The following is a 13,474-nucleotide window of genomic DNA, read 5'->3' as shown; positions in this document are numbered from 1 at the left end:
TGCTTTTCACAATACATGTTTCAGATGCCAAAAATACATAAACAAAAAGTGAAACAAAAAAAACACACTAACATTTTATCTAATTTCCATCCAACGCATGCATAACTCTAAATTTCTAACCTACAGAACTTATTAAAAACAGTGAACATTCCATACCAAATCCTTTTAGAAAATATGAATAAAAAACAATGAACATTCCATACACACGAATTAATCCTTTAATATTGGAACAAAACAAAGCCAAAAAAATCAAAATGAGAGAAGTTTTAAAGCAAATCCTAAAAGCTAACCTTTAAAAAATAAATAGAATCAGCGAAAATTAAACTTATTTACAAAAAGTGATCCACATTAAAATCTTTCGCCGTAAAACAAATGGCCTTAAGCTGCTGTCCTCTTCCATACTCTACACTTCATAATTTTAAAACCACACACTAAGGAATCACAAAAGTAAATACCTATCTTAGCAAAAGTAAAAAACTAATAATAAAGTCAGATATCCCTTTAAATCTTGGTAATGAATATTTCATTGGACGAGCTCTTTACATAAAACTTATTATAGAAAAAAACAACAGTTTTATCATTGTAAAATAAAGAAAAATTATAAAAGTGCAAAGATTAGTAATCAAACACGTAGCCCCATATGTTTTCTCCTTAGAACTGCTTTTGTGCCACCTTTCTCCTTTTCTTCTTGAGCTTTTGAAACCTAGTCACATAGTCCCTTCACAACCAAACCAAAATTTCCGCCTTTATTAATATCATTATACACTTAAACTCTAAATCACAATCACATAAGTTGCAAACTTTTTCAGCACAAAGAAAAATTCTAGGAAATAAAAACCAAAAATAAAAACAAAACGGGGAACCGCCTATTTTTCTCGGCATAATGAAAAAATAAAAAGAATTCATCATCAAAACTACCAAACTTGGAACCCACCAGAAATAAAATTACTAAACTAACCTCTTCTTTTAAAGGAATCATGGACAACTCCAATAAGAAAAGATTGCTTTCAACTTATTGTTTCTTGATTCAAACTCATAAAAACACAAAGAATTAGCCTTTATCTCAAGGCATTGTTCTTATCAAAGCAGTTCACACATAAATCATCTATACTTACTAATTAACGTAACATCAACCGAACGATCATCAGCGAGTGGTCAAGTCACTGCCTAAACCAAGTGCAATAATTTAGCTCAACTAACCAAAATTGTTAATTAACACAATGCTACTTACCTAACACATATATGAGACCAAGAAGTAAGTCAATGATGGCTTAAACTCAAAAAATTAAATTATAACAGATTGGCAAAAGATAATCCTACCAATATATCTGCTATCCAAACTCCAACAAAGTTTCAGTAGTATGAGTATCCCAAAAACATTCCATTAATACAGAACAGGCTCCCATGAATACACCTCCAATGTTATTTAGTGAAACAGGAAGAGTATGCGCAATCTGCAGGAGAACAAAATTTGACCAAATGAAGAACAAATTTAAAAGATGAAAAACTGATCAGCTACACACTAATTTTAAATATTGTACAAGCCAACACAACCTTAAAAAAATATTCTTATAGTTTTTTTTGCATTACTTAATGATCTTCATTGCTCCCAACTTATCTGTTATAGAATGTCCAAAACCAAAGTATTCTTTCTTCTCTATATGTTATAGAATAAGGGCTACTGATTACAGGCATCAAACCCAAATAGATAGAATAATCAAGAGTAATAAAGAGGATAACAAAAAGTATAACAAAATTTAATCAAAACCCAAAAATGAAATGATAGAATAATACATGTGTTTGGGTACAGTACTATGGGGAGCTTTTTATATGATTCATATTCAATTGCATCGGACTGAACAGAGTAAGCTGAATTTCCATCATCGCCACCCTCTTCTCTTTCTTTCGTCAAGCTTCCTTTCATCATCATCGTGATTTCTTCTTTTTCACAACCATGACAAAATACTCACTTCCATTAGCATCATTATCATACACTTATAATCTATATCAAAAACACAAAAGTTGCAAATTTTTGCAGTATAAACAAAAATTCTAGCAAACCAAAAAAACAAAATAGGGAGTCTCTTATTTTTTCGGCAAAAGAAGGAAAAAATAAGAAGAAAAATATGAAGGATTTTAAGTACCTCGTTCCTGGTTGAACTGAAACCCCTAGTCGGACTTGGATGAACAAATAGTGGCGGTGCCTCTCGTTGACAACAGAGTCTAAATCTCCAACGTACAACAACCGTGTAATGAAGTGGTTCCTCACAGCTGGGCTTGCTGATGAGAGAAAAATACAAAGGAAACACATCAGCTTGTCTGTAACTCAAAGGCCTTAGCCTATTGTAATATTCTTGTCTTGTAATCCACAAAATTAATCTATATAATATAAGGATTTTTAATAGTATTAATGATGTAACATCAGAAACAATCCAAGATGAACCGCTTTAACAAAAACATCTTACCTGAAAGTATGCTCAAAATAGAGCCTTCTTTGTTTTTCTTTTTTTCTCTTTAATTTTTTCTTATAGAAGCAAAAGAGAGGGACAAAGCTCTTAGTAACCACTTACCAATACTCAAAAGTATACTCAAAGTAACTCAGCTCGCAGCACTACTTCTGAAGAGTAAACCTCCCTTGAACCAAGACATGCACAACACACATGTTCACATTTTAACATAAAATTCTCTTATAGAATTAATTTTTGCTTAATTGATGATCTTCATTACTCCAAAATTATCTCTTATAGAATTTCCAAAAAGAAATCCTTTTTATTCAAACCAATTCCAGCTAATAAATTGAGAACTCAAAATATTTTTCTAGAATATTTTTATTGGCATATGTAAAGTGTTAGTGATGAGAGGATTGACATACCAAATGAAAAATTTCTAACAATGTGATGCTGGTTGCGAATCCATAACACTCTGTTAATTTAGTCTTGGATCCAATTAGTTAAACTGAAATGGGCATAACATACAAAAGTAACTTCATAGTCTTCTCTATATGTTATAGAATAAGGACTGCTGACTACAGGCATCAAACCCAAATAAATAGAAATATCAACAGTACGGAAGAGGATAGAAAAAAGTATAACAAAATTTAATTAAAATCCACAAATAAAATGATAGAATAATACCTGTCTGCTAGGGTACTTTGGGAAGCTTTGATATGATTCATTTTCAACTGCATCGGACTGGATAGAGTAAGCTGAATTTACGGGAGGCATTGATGGAAACTCATTCTGATGCTTTGAAGGAGTGACTTCAAACCACCAAAAGTTTGTCTGTGTGCTTCCCCTTGTATCCTTAAGAACAGATCAACAATTATACTTTTGGTTCTTTGGCTTTTAATTGCAGTTTATAGTCAAGAAAGCAATTAATTATTTTTTCTGTTGAGACTAATGTATTAAAAGAAATTATATATTTACATGTAAAAGTATATATGTATAGAGATTTAAATTGCATCCGCAACCTAATTAGCAATATAAAGCTACATTGAATAGGTGGCTAATAAACAATCACAATGATAATACGGTTTAATAATCAAACTTGACTATTTTTTTTAGTCCTCAGACGTACTCTCTCTCTCTCTCTATATATATAGGTTTTCCTCTCATGATGTGTATGAATATTCTTTACACTTTTCAATTTTTAGTTTATTAAAACTCGACTAACAGGCCAGCTTAATGGAAAGCTAAAGCTTGTATCACCAAATAAAAGAGAAGGAAATCAAACAAAATCATCCAATGAGAAAATCTTTTAACGCTAGTTTCTGTCCTTCTCACACAGTATAAATTTCATTAATATTTTACTCAACATGCTGCATTTCAATAAAAAAATATTTAATGACGAAAAAGAATAGGAGAAGAAAAAAACACAGCTCAATTCTTACTTTTACTCTCCTATTTTCAATATACAAATCCTAAAATTACAATGGAACTATATCATCAAAGCATCACATGTTTAAGTTACAAACAAAAAATAAACTACCCTATGTTCATCAAAATTTAATTTAATTAAACCAAAATTTTTTTTAATTCTTACCCATGCTTTTAAATGATGAAGTAACTATTTTTAAAGATATATACTTCGTAAAATAATCTTTAAGCTTTAATTACATTTTTAAAACAATAAAAATAGATGAAGAAATAATGAACAACAACAGAAAACAAAATATTAATTACATCATAATAAAAACAAACCAGCCCATAAATAAATAATAAAAAGTGAACTGAAAGAGGAAAGATAACTTAAAAACCACCTCACTTGACCAAAAAGAATATTATGCACAACGAAGGCAATCACAATTCTCAACTTCCTTCCTCACCACATCAAGTACTGAATCCATCAACTCAGCATGTTCCATGTAATGTTTTTTTGCCCAGCTCATCAAACACAGAGTTCTTAGTATTCACATATTTTGCATTTTTAATTATATTCTGCACAAACAATTTAACCCCTAAAACATTCAGTGAAAGAAAATAAATTCAATTATGAAGAACAAACCTTCCTGATAATAGCTATATTTGCCTCTCCTTTACTTAACACTTTACTAGCAGCATTAGTTAAGACCAACATCTTTATAGTTGATGAGGGAGGCACACTGAGTATAACAAATGAAGTTGCAAAAACATGAACTGAATTGAATTGAATTAGATTAATATAAAAAGGAAAGTAATTTAGTCGTATGTTTAAAAATGTATATATACCATTAATAAAAAATTATGTTCTCAACAATCTAAAGACCCGTATATAGAAAAGCCATACAAATTTGTTAAGTAATAAGTGAGTTAAAGACTTTGCACAATTGAAAACTGTTCGGAGTTCCTGGGCATGGATATACAGAAACATTTGTAAATTCCAAGTTAGATACTTACATGATACAATGATGACGGCAACACCGTTTCATACGGTTCATTCAGAAAAACTACAACTTCGACACCAAGCTTCTTCAAGTCAGGAACATCTTTGGGAGATGACACTGCACCCAGCAACAAAAATGGTAATCACCAACCAACACACTTCAGTTAAACCACTACTACAAAACACATCACCAATCAAAACAAATTATTAATAATACCATCATGAAGACAAACAAAAATTACAGAAAATCAAAAAAATCAAAAAATAAAATGGAGAGTCGCCTATTTTTGTCGGCATAAGAAGGAAAAAATAGGAAGAAAACACGAAAGATTTTAAGTACCTCATTCTTGGTTGAACCGAAACCACTTGCCGGACTTGGATGAACAAATTGTAGAGGTGCCTCTTGTCGGTCGACCTCAGGGTCCAAATCCCTGATGTAACACCCTAACTTTTAGCACATCATGATCGTACCAAAAGTGAGGCGTTATTACCCTGCTTTTCTTATTTACTATTTAATATTGAGCCTTTAGTTCGATATCGCATTTCAGTTTTATAGAAATTTCCAGAAAATTATTTTTCGTAATTAAAATCATATATCAAAGATCTTCAAATAATAATAATCACATAATTATTAATAATAATAAGTTCTATACAAATAAATTCAATATAAAACTCGAATACAATACCTATCCCTCTAGATAAAATAAAAGCTAAAGCAACAAGGGCGAAGAAACTCTATAAAAACAACAGAAATCACAAGTAAATCTACTTCTCGTTTGCAGCTTCATAATGAACCTTCAAACCTGTCACTAAAAGGGTGGAAGATTTTGAGGGTGAAAACAAACCATGCGTTCTCAGTAGGGAATGGGAATGCCGTAAAAGTAATGAAATAAAGTGCAAATAATTAACTTTACTCTATAAAACTTTATTTTTATCGAACCCTTTGAAAATACTATTGATTTTACTTTAGCTAACTAATTACCTCTTTTTAAAATCTCTAAAATCAAAACAAATTTTAAATATAAAACTAGTCACATTGTCCCTCTATCAGCCACATAGTTAATTTTCAGTCAAATGTCAATTCGTAATCACTTTAATACATTCACAAACAAATAGTACAAGCAAGAGATTCAATTCAATGTACAAGGAAGTCGCAACAAGACAAACAGCACAATCACAAAGTAATAAGACAAGCAAGCGCAATCAAATGCAAATGTGCAAACAACATGATGCATGTCTATTCCTAATGCAGGCCATGAGCTCATCTGTCGGTTGCCTACCCGCTCCCGACATTACCCAGATACGAGTCCCAGATATGGTTTTTAGATGCATCTAGTGTGCTTATAAGTCTTACGGCTAAGCCGCATACAATGTAACTTTCAATGTGCTTACATTTGGAAAACAGTTCTCACTGTGTGAGCGTTTCCACTATACATTTGGCACTAAGACCCAAACAATATCACGTCTACTCTTTTGTGGCAGACAATCTCTTTAAGTTAATATATTCTTTAAATCCTTGTTCTCTACTCTCCTGTGGCAGAGATTTCTTTTCTTAAAAAAACGAGCTCAAAACAATACTTAAAACAAAATCTCTCCTTACAAAATTAGATTTAAAACATTATGTTTTTCTTAATAAATCGAGTTTAAAAATAGAGTACACCTTTTCTCAACTAAATAAATCTTAAATAATTTAATTTTCCAAAACCAAATCTTTTAAAATAATTTTTCAAATAAAACCTCAGATTTTATAAAATTTCAGCAACATTTCCTCTAAAGTTTGAACTAAACCACCCTTATGGGTTCTCTATTCCTCAACAATTCACCAGCCTTTTTCTCAACAATTCTCAAATCAACGAAATCTTTAATAATCAGAAAACAGTCACAAATAAACCGTCATCACAATAAATCCAAACCGAGCACAAGCCTAAATCAATTCAACGCTCAACACAATATCATCCAATCAAATTAACATATCCAATAACTAATAATTTCTTAAACAAGCTTGCAACAATATCCACCATCATTAAGTAAATCTGAATTACACAACAATCACATTTTCACAACCTCAATCTAAACTTAATTCCACCAATTAATCTCTCATAACAATCAAACCAGTCACATTTACAACAATAATTCATACTTAATAACATTACTATAATTAATATATATAGATATATTTGTAATTATCTAATTAATTTTGTAGACGTTCTAAGTTAAAAACGTTTAATTTTAAAAAAATAAATTCTATACTTCCGTATGACATCAAAATCAACGAAAGTTCCAGAGAAATTTTTTCAATGAGCTGCTAAAAAGGAAAATATTATAAATCGTCTGTGTTGTTTAAAATTCCAATTGGCCGAACTTAAAAGGAAGGGAAACTACGTCACCGTCAATTTCTACTAGACAAAAATAATGTCAATATGTAGAGAAAAAAAATACAAATACTTTTATCGGATTAGATTTTTAATTGGAGTTATGAATAAAAAAAATCGAAAAGAGAAAATAGAAGGAACTCACGGTTTTCACTATGAAATTCGGCCATTCTCTCCTTTGTTTGGATAACATGCAAGCTCGGTTATTGCACAATGAATGTGCTTAATGGATTCGATGATGATTTGGGCAAAGAAGGGTGGTTAGGTGTCACCTTTTGATATATATATATATATATATATATATATATATATATATATATATATATATATATATATATGTAATGAGGCATAAGCCACGTTTGGCTTTAATGAAGGATGATTATATTATTATATAAACTTAATGAAGGAAACTAATGAAGTGTCATGGTTGTATACGTGCATTTATGCATAAAAGTCACGTTCTCAAATCCATTTTCCTCAGCTTGTTCCTTTTAGTGATTTTGGTTAGTTAAATGGAATAATAATAATAATAATAATAATAATAATAATAATAATAAATTTAAATTTTGTCTACTAAAATAATTTTTAATAAATAATTTAAATTAATAAAATAAATTATAATCAAATTAAATTTTAATAATAATAAAATTTTATTTAATTATTTTTGTTAACAAAAATATTTTTTTAAAAAAAACAAGATTTTAATATAATATAAATTTATAAATAACTAATTATTTAATTTTTAAAATTAGGAATCTTACACTTAATGTACAACACTAATGAACTAGTTTATCACATTTGCAGTACCTACCTCCGATTACGAAAGAGCGGTTGCGATGCTTTCTTCATCTGTTTCGTTGTGTCTCTCTCACTATTCAACCCTCTTTTCTTGCAATGTCGTTGGAGAAGTCTTTTTTCAACCACCGCCATTCTCTATCTTCTCTTCCAACTACTCCTTTTATCATCGCAAACTCCTTCTATCTTGCCGGTGAAAGAGAAAACGAGAAAGAAATAAAAGAGAGATGCAGAAATTCAAATTTTGTTCACTCAATTTTTGATTTCAAATACAATGATATTTTGTTCAAATTCTGATTTTTTTGGAAAAGATTCCGCTCAAAACCTTTTCTTCGTGTAGTCTTGTTTTTCCTAATTTTTTGTGCTACTTATCATACAAATAAATTGGACATTTATCGTCTAAAGAGACTATAGACTTGTCAAGTATTCAACCTACTACTACTTATATATTAATAGATTAATAGATAAGGGTTTGCATCCCAGCTGTGAGGCGTGTGAGTGCGTATCTCTGACCAAAAGAAGAAAAATGAAGGATCCCACAATTAGGCGATGCAAAAGAGTGAAATAATTAATGTTGTCTTGGCTTTAGTACAAATCAATAATACATTACATTGGTAGCACGAATTATGCAAGGAGCAATCAAATTGAAATATTTATTTCTGTATGACACACCTAACAACAATAGCAATGATGGAGATAAATATTTTTGTTCCTATCTATCTCTACTAAGCAATCCTTTTACAACACATACATCAACTAAACCACAATGAATAATAACAATCTTAATTATGGGACGCATTTAATTTAATTTAATTTAAAGCTCGTCGTTAAGAGACGATGGTAAAGGGTTAGTAGATGAGGTTTTGATAGGGTAGGAAGCCTCTATTGCAATGCCACATTGACCATGCTTGTGGGATATGCCCCTTTGCATCCTAATGTATCCATGTTCTCCCCATTCTGGTCCCCATGAATTTTTCACTATCCAATATTTGTATCCGTCTTTTGTTGTTCCATACCCAACAATTGCAACCCCATGGTCTAGGTTAGTACCACATGCCCCATTAAATACTCCCTGCAATATTCTTGCAAACATTAATGTCATTCCAACTAAACTATAGAAAATCAATTTTTAGTTACTTAATTCTAGAATTTAAAATTAAAAATTAAAAATTAAAAATTAAAAATTTAAATAATCTACTGTAACTATGGAGCGTTAAATAATAATAATGAATAATATTTCAAATTAGTCTTTACAAAATTTTAATAGATTATTTTAATTTTTAATAAATTTTTATTTTATTAAACAAATATATTTTCATATCAAATTGTTTGTCTATATAAAAAAATTATATAAAATTTAAAAAATTATTATATTTTTATTAAATAATAATAAAGACTAATTTATTTAATTTTTCATTCAGAATTAATTGGAAGATTAATTTGTCTAACAAAAAAATTAAAAATTGATCATTTGATTATTAAAATTTTTTGAAAATTAAAAAGTCGTTTAAAAGTAGCATTACTTAATAATAAACAAACTTGCCTCAGAGTAAAATTGAAAGTCAGATCCCGAGGCTTCAATGGCAACAGACACAGGTTGGTTGGCAACAGCCTTCAGCAATGCCGCCTCATTGTTCGTTGGAACATCCTCATGTCCATCAATTGACACTACATCCTTCTTCGCCTGCATCAATATATCAAGTGTTTTTACAAGGGTTAGAATTTTAGCTGTATACTAACAAGTACCTTGTATGCTGTAGTTAATTTAATTATGAGTTTAAGATTGATACATTGGTGTAAAATGTTTTACATGATAATTTAATCATATTTTTTAAATGACTATTTATACAATAAATATAAAATGTAATTATTTTACTGACATATTATTATATAATTAAAAAGATTAAAATACCTGATATCCGTTGATAGTTCAAAAGATTAAAATATGTTAGGTACCTTGGATGCATCGCAGGTGCCATCTTGTGCAGTGTAAGGGTAATCAGTTTCGGTTGTAATGCCACCCTTTTGTTTGATAAACTCGAAGGCATAATCCATAAGGCCACCATTGCATCCTTGATTTTGGTTTGTGTCACAATCTATGAGTTCTTGCTCAGATAAGGATACTAGGTTACGTGTCTTTATTTGGTTGATGCCTTCAACTGCTACCACTGTTGAAAATGCCCAGCAGCTACCTGATGTACCACACCACAAAAAAATTTTCATTTTAACCCAAACAGAAACATCATTAGGAGTTTGCTAAACATTTTTAATTGAAAATATAGTACATACAGCTAACATATTTTTATAAATTACTTTCTTTTTTAAAATTATCAATATTTGAATGTTGAACCTCAAACATTATATATACTACTCAAACTTAATGCTTCATTTCATAATTTAATCATGACAATTTACTAAAAAAAATCTAATAATTAATGAATGGAATTGAAAATAAGGGCCGAGGAAGAAAATTTTGAATCTAATACTTTTTGTTAGGAATATAAAAAATGATATCATCATGTGATACACACTTTTTCTTGTTAGAATATATATTCTAACATTTCTGATGATGACGTGAGTTGTTGATTAATTATTAAGTTAATCATATTTTTTTATAAGCAAGGTTATACGATTAATAAAATTTAATATTAATATTTAGACAAATTTTAATAGTATAAAAATAAAATATTAATTTAAAATATAAATTAATATTAATAAAAATATTATTAGCCTCTTAAGATTTCCTTTCAAAATCACAAAACTCGCTTCGAGCAAAATAATAATAATAATAATAATAATAATAATAATAATAATAATAATAATAATAAATAATGGTGTACCGCATTGGCCTTGATCTTTTACAGGAGTGACAGCACCTTTCTTCCTCCAATCCACAGAAGCAGGAACCCTCTCAACATTCTCATACATGAAGGTCCCATTGCCACGTGGCATGCCGCGGAACATTCTATGATGTCCCACCTTGGAGGCAGCATAGATGGTCCTGAACTCATGGTTGGTCAAGTCAGCAAATTTGTTCAGCTTCAACTTGTAAGGCTTGTCCAACTTGTTTGTTTCATGGACATGCATCACGTTCGCCTTGAACACCTCGAAACGTTTCTTCTTATCGTTGAGGCTTCTAGAAACCGTGTGGTGGCTCCGCCACCTCTCGTACAAGTCCCACAGGGATTCCTCCGATTCGAGTTCTCTCTCGTGGAACTCGAAGCTCTCGGAGAATCCTATGACTAAAGCGAGGGATAGAATAACACTCAAGAGCTTCTTCATTGTGTTTTTCTTTGTATATGTGCTTTTGGTTTCAATTATTCGATGGATGAATGTGAATGAAGTTGGAGAAAACAAAGAGCTTGGGATGCTTTATATAGCTAGGGAAATGAAATGAAAAGAAAAAGAAGAAGAAAACAATGGATAATGTGAATGGAAGAAGTTACATGTTCCTTAAGGGAATCAACAATTAATCATCGATAATGATAATGATCATGCATGATCGTGCCATGGACTATACGTTGAACACTGAGCTAGGATTATGGAGAAGCTAAGAGAGAACCATAGAGGTGGCAATGGAACGGGTAGAAGCGGATTTTTGCTCTATCCGACCCCGTCTCAGTCTACGATAACTCGCATAAAATCTGCCCTGTTTCTATTTATGGATAGTAAAAAGTTGAATTTTAATCCATTTTTTGTGGGTACTCGCCTGTCTCTACTCGTCCCATAATTATTAAAATCCAATAAATAAAATTATATTTCAAAATTTATATAACCATTACCACATACATAACATAAATTAAAATAAAATTTTAAATATAATAGAATGTTATTAATTATTTTACTAATTATTTTACATATTATGTATTAAAGTTATATATATATATATATATATATATATATATATATATATAATCAAATTTAGATAATACCTACTTCTGCCCAAAAAATCTGTTCAGCCAAAAATCTATTTTGATATAGAATGAATAATTATCCGTTCCAAACGAATAAGAATGAAATAGATACCCATAAATTTGAATGGTATTATCATTCTTTTAAAAAGAAAAAAGGATTATTATTATTATTATTATTTTGTATTGATTTTGCATAAAGATGGAAGCAATAAGGACTTCAATTAGTGAGATAGACTAATTTATTGTTGGTACACGTTGTATACATCGATATCACACCTGTAAGATTTTAGATATATAGATAATCAAATAAAGGAAGGAAAGTTGAGAAGTTTTGATTTCTTATGGATAATAAAATAAATATAAGAGTTGGTGCATAATTGGGGTATGTGTTTGGCTAATGATATCTTTAATTTGTGTGCTTCAAGAGTCATCTTTCGATTGCATGCCGACCACGCTATTACCATATGGAGAGTGATAGGTAGGTTTATATGAGTGTACTTGTGCCTTAGTTACGTTTAGTTATGAACCACTTTGTCTTATTGTGTGTTCGTAACAGCATCATTATTTATGCATATCCACATAGCTAGGAAGTACGTATAGGATCTCCTAATTAATAACAGTAATGTTAAGTAGTCAGAAACTCACCAATGATAAATAAAAATATATACTTAATCATTTATAGGAGATTAATGCTCTCTCTTAATTTAATAATAAACATAATTAATCTCCTTTTATAGAATTATTTTCTTTCACTTAATTACACCAAAAGTTAATCTAAATTTTATGTAAATCAAAATTTAAAATTTTCTTTTTTATTATTACAATTTTTTTTAATTAGGAGTAAGACTCAACTTAATAATCTTTAGATGAGTATAAAAAAATTATATACCATTTAAGTTATAATTCATTTGCTCCTATTATTACATTTAACAATTATAAAATCTTTCTTTTAAATAAAAAATTTTAAATCAATACACTACATTTTATAAAAAAAAATTCAAATATCTCAAATTCAATTAGTTTTAATTTATTGAAAAAACAAAAACATAAAAAACTTATTATTTTATGACCTGAAAAATAAAAAAATAAAAAATAAATAATAATAAATTAATCTCAATTCGTTGATTATGAATATTATATGTTTGAATTATGGATGTTATACATATAAAATTATGAATGTTAAATTAGAGATATTTTAACATTTCTACTATGTAAGTCATATTATACATTAAAACTATATGTTATAAAATAAAAAATTAGAAATAAAACATGAAAAAAATTATGAAATTTTTTTTAAATATAATTATTAACTAATTAGATTAAAATCAATAAATAAAAATAGAAAAAAATATAAATAAAAATATAAAATAATTTCAAATCATGACTCATTAACGCATAAGTGAGATAATTTGAAAAATAAATAGCTTGAAATTGAGTAATATTAATTGTAAAAACATATTAACTATGAAAATTATATTTATGAAATTATGGATAATATGAGTGTAAAATTATGAATGTTATGTGTGTGAAATT

General features: G+C 29.2%; 2 protein-coding genes across 17 annotated transcripts; both read right to left on the bottom strand.

Moving 5' to 3' along the window:
* Window positions 1-286: 286 nt before the first annotated feature.
* On the bottom strand, window positions 287-7,518 carry LOC112804157 (uncharacterized). Of its 16 annotated transcripts, none has more exons than XM_072198521.1 (11): window positions 7,378-7,518; window positions 5,201-5,291; window positions 4,875-5,035; window positions 4,504-4,600; window positions 3,135-3,302; window positions 2,873-2,922; window positions 2,571-2,634; window positions 2,145-2,280; window positions 1,795-1,938; window positions 1,321-1,454; window positions 287-718 (listed from the first exon to the last, which is right to left on the bottom strand). In XM_072198521.1, exons 3-6 carry the CDS (start codon window positions 4,913-4,915, stop codon window positions 2,887-2,889), a joined length of 342 nt encoding a protein of 113 aa, XP_072054622.1. In that variant the 5' UTR covers window positions 4,916-5,035; window positions 5,201-5,291; window positions 7,378-7,518; the 3' UTR covers window positions 287-718; window positions 1,321-1,454; window positions 1,795-1,938; window positions 2,145-2,280; window positions 2,571-2,634; window positions 2,873-2,886. The 16 variants fall into 16 exon arrangements, 15 of the variants coding, with proteins under 15 accessions (XP_072054622.1, XP_072054624.1, XP_072054629.1 ...); XM_072198523.1 differs by having other exon boundaries at window positions 4,875-4,978; XM_072198528.1 differs by lacking the exon at window positions 7,378-7,518 and having other exon boundaries at window positions 2,873-2,955; window positions 5,201-7,371.
* Window positions 7,519-8,569: 1,051 nt separating this feature from the next.
* On the bottom strand, window positions 8,570-11,789 carry LOC112804140 (vignain). Its single transcript, XM_072198520.1, has 4 exons — window positions 10,868-11,789; window positions 9,984-10,219; window positions 9,567-9,711; window positions 8,570-9,095 (listed from the first exon to the last, which is right to left on the bottom strand). The coding sequence occupies exons 1-4, from the start codon at window positions 11,307-11,309 to the stop codon at window positions 8,842-8,844; spliced, it is 1,077 nt and encodes a 358-aa protein (XP_072054621.1). The 5' UTR covers window positions 11,310-11,789; the 3' UTR covers window positions 8,570-8,841.
* Between the last annotated feature and the right edge of the window lie 1,685 nt (window positions 11,790-13,474).

The sequence above is a fragment of the Arachis hypogaea genome, chromosome 1 (genome assembly GCF_003086295.3).
Source record: "Arachis hypogaea cultivar Tifrunner chromosome 1, arahy.Tifrunner.gnm2.J5K5, whole genome shotgun sequence".
In the NCBI taxonomy this organism is placed as follows: Eukaryota; Viridiplantae; Streptophyta; class Magnoliopsida; order Fabales; family Fabaceae; genus Arachis; species Arachis hypogaea.
This window is presented reverse-complemented; position numbering and strand designations above follow the sequence as displayed.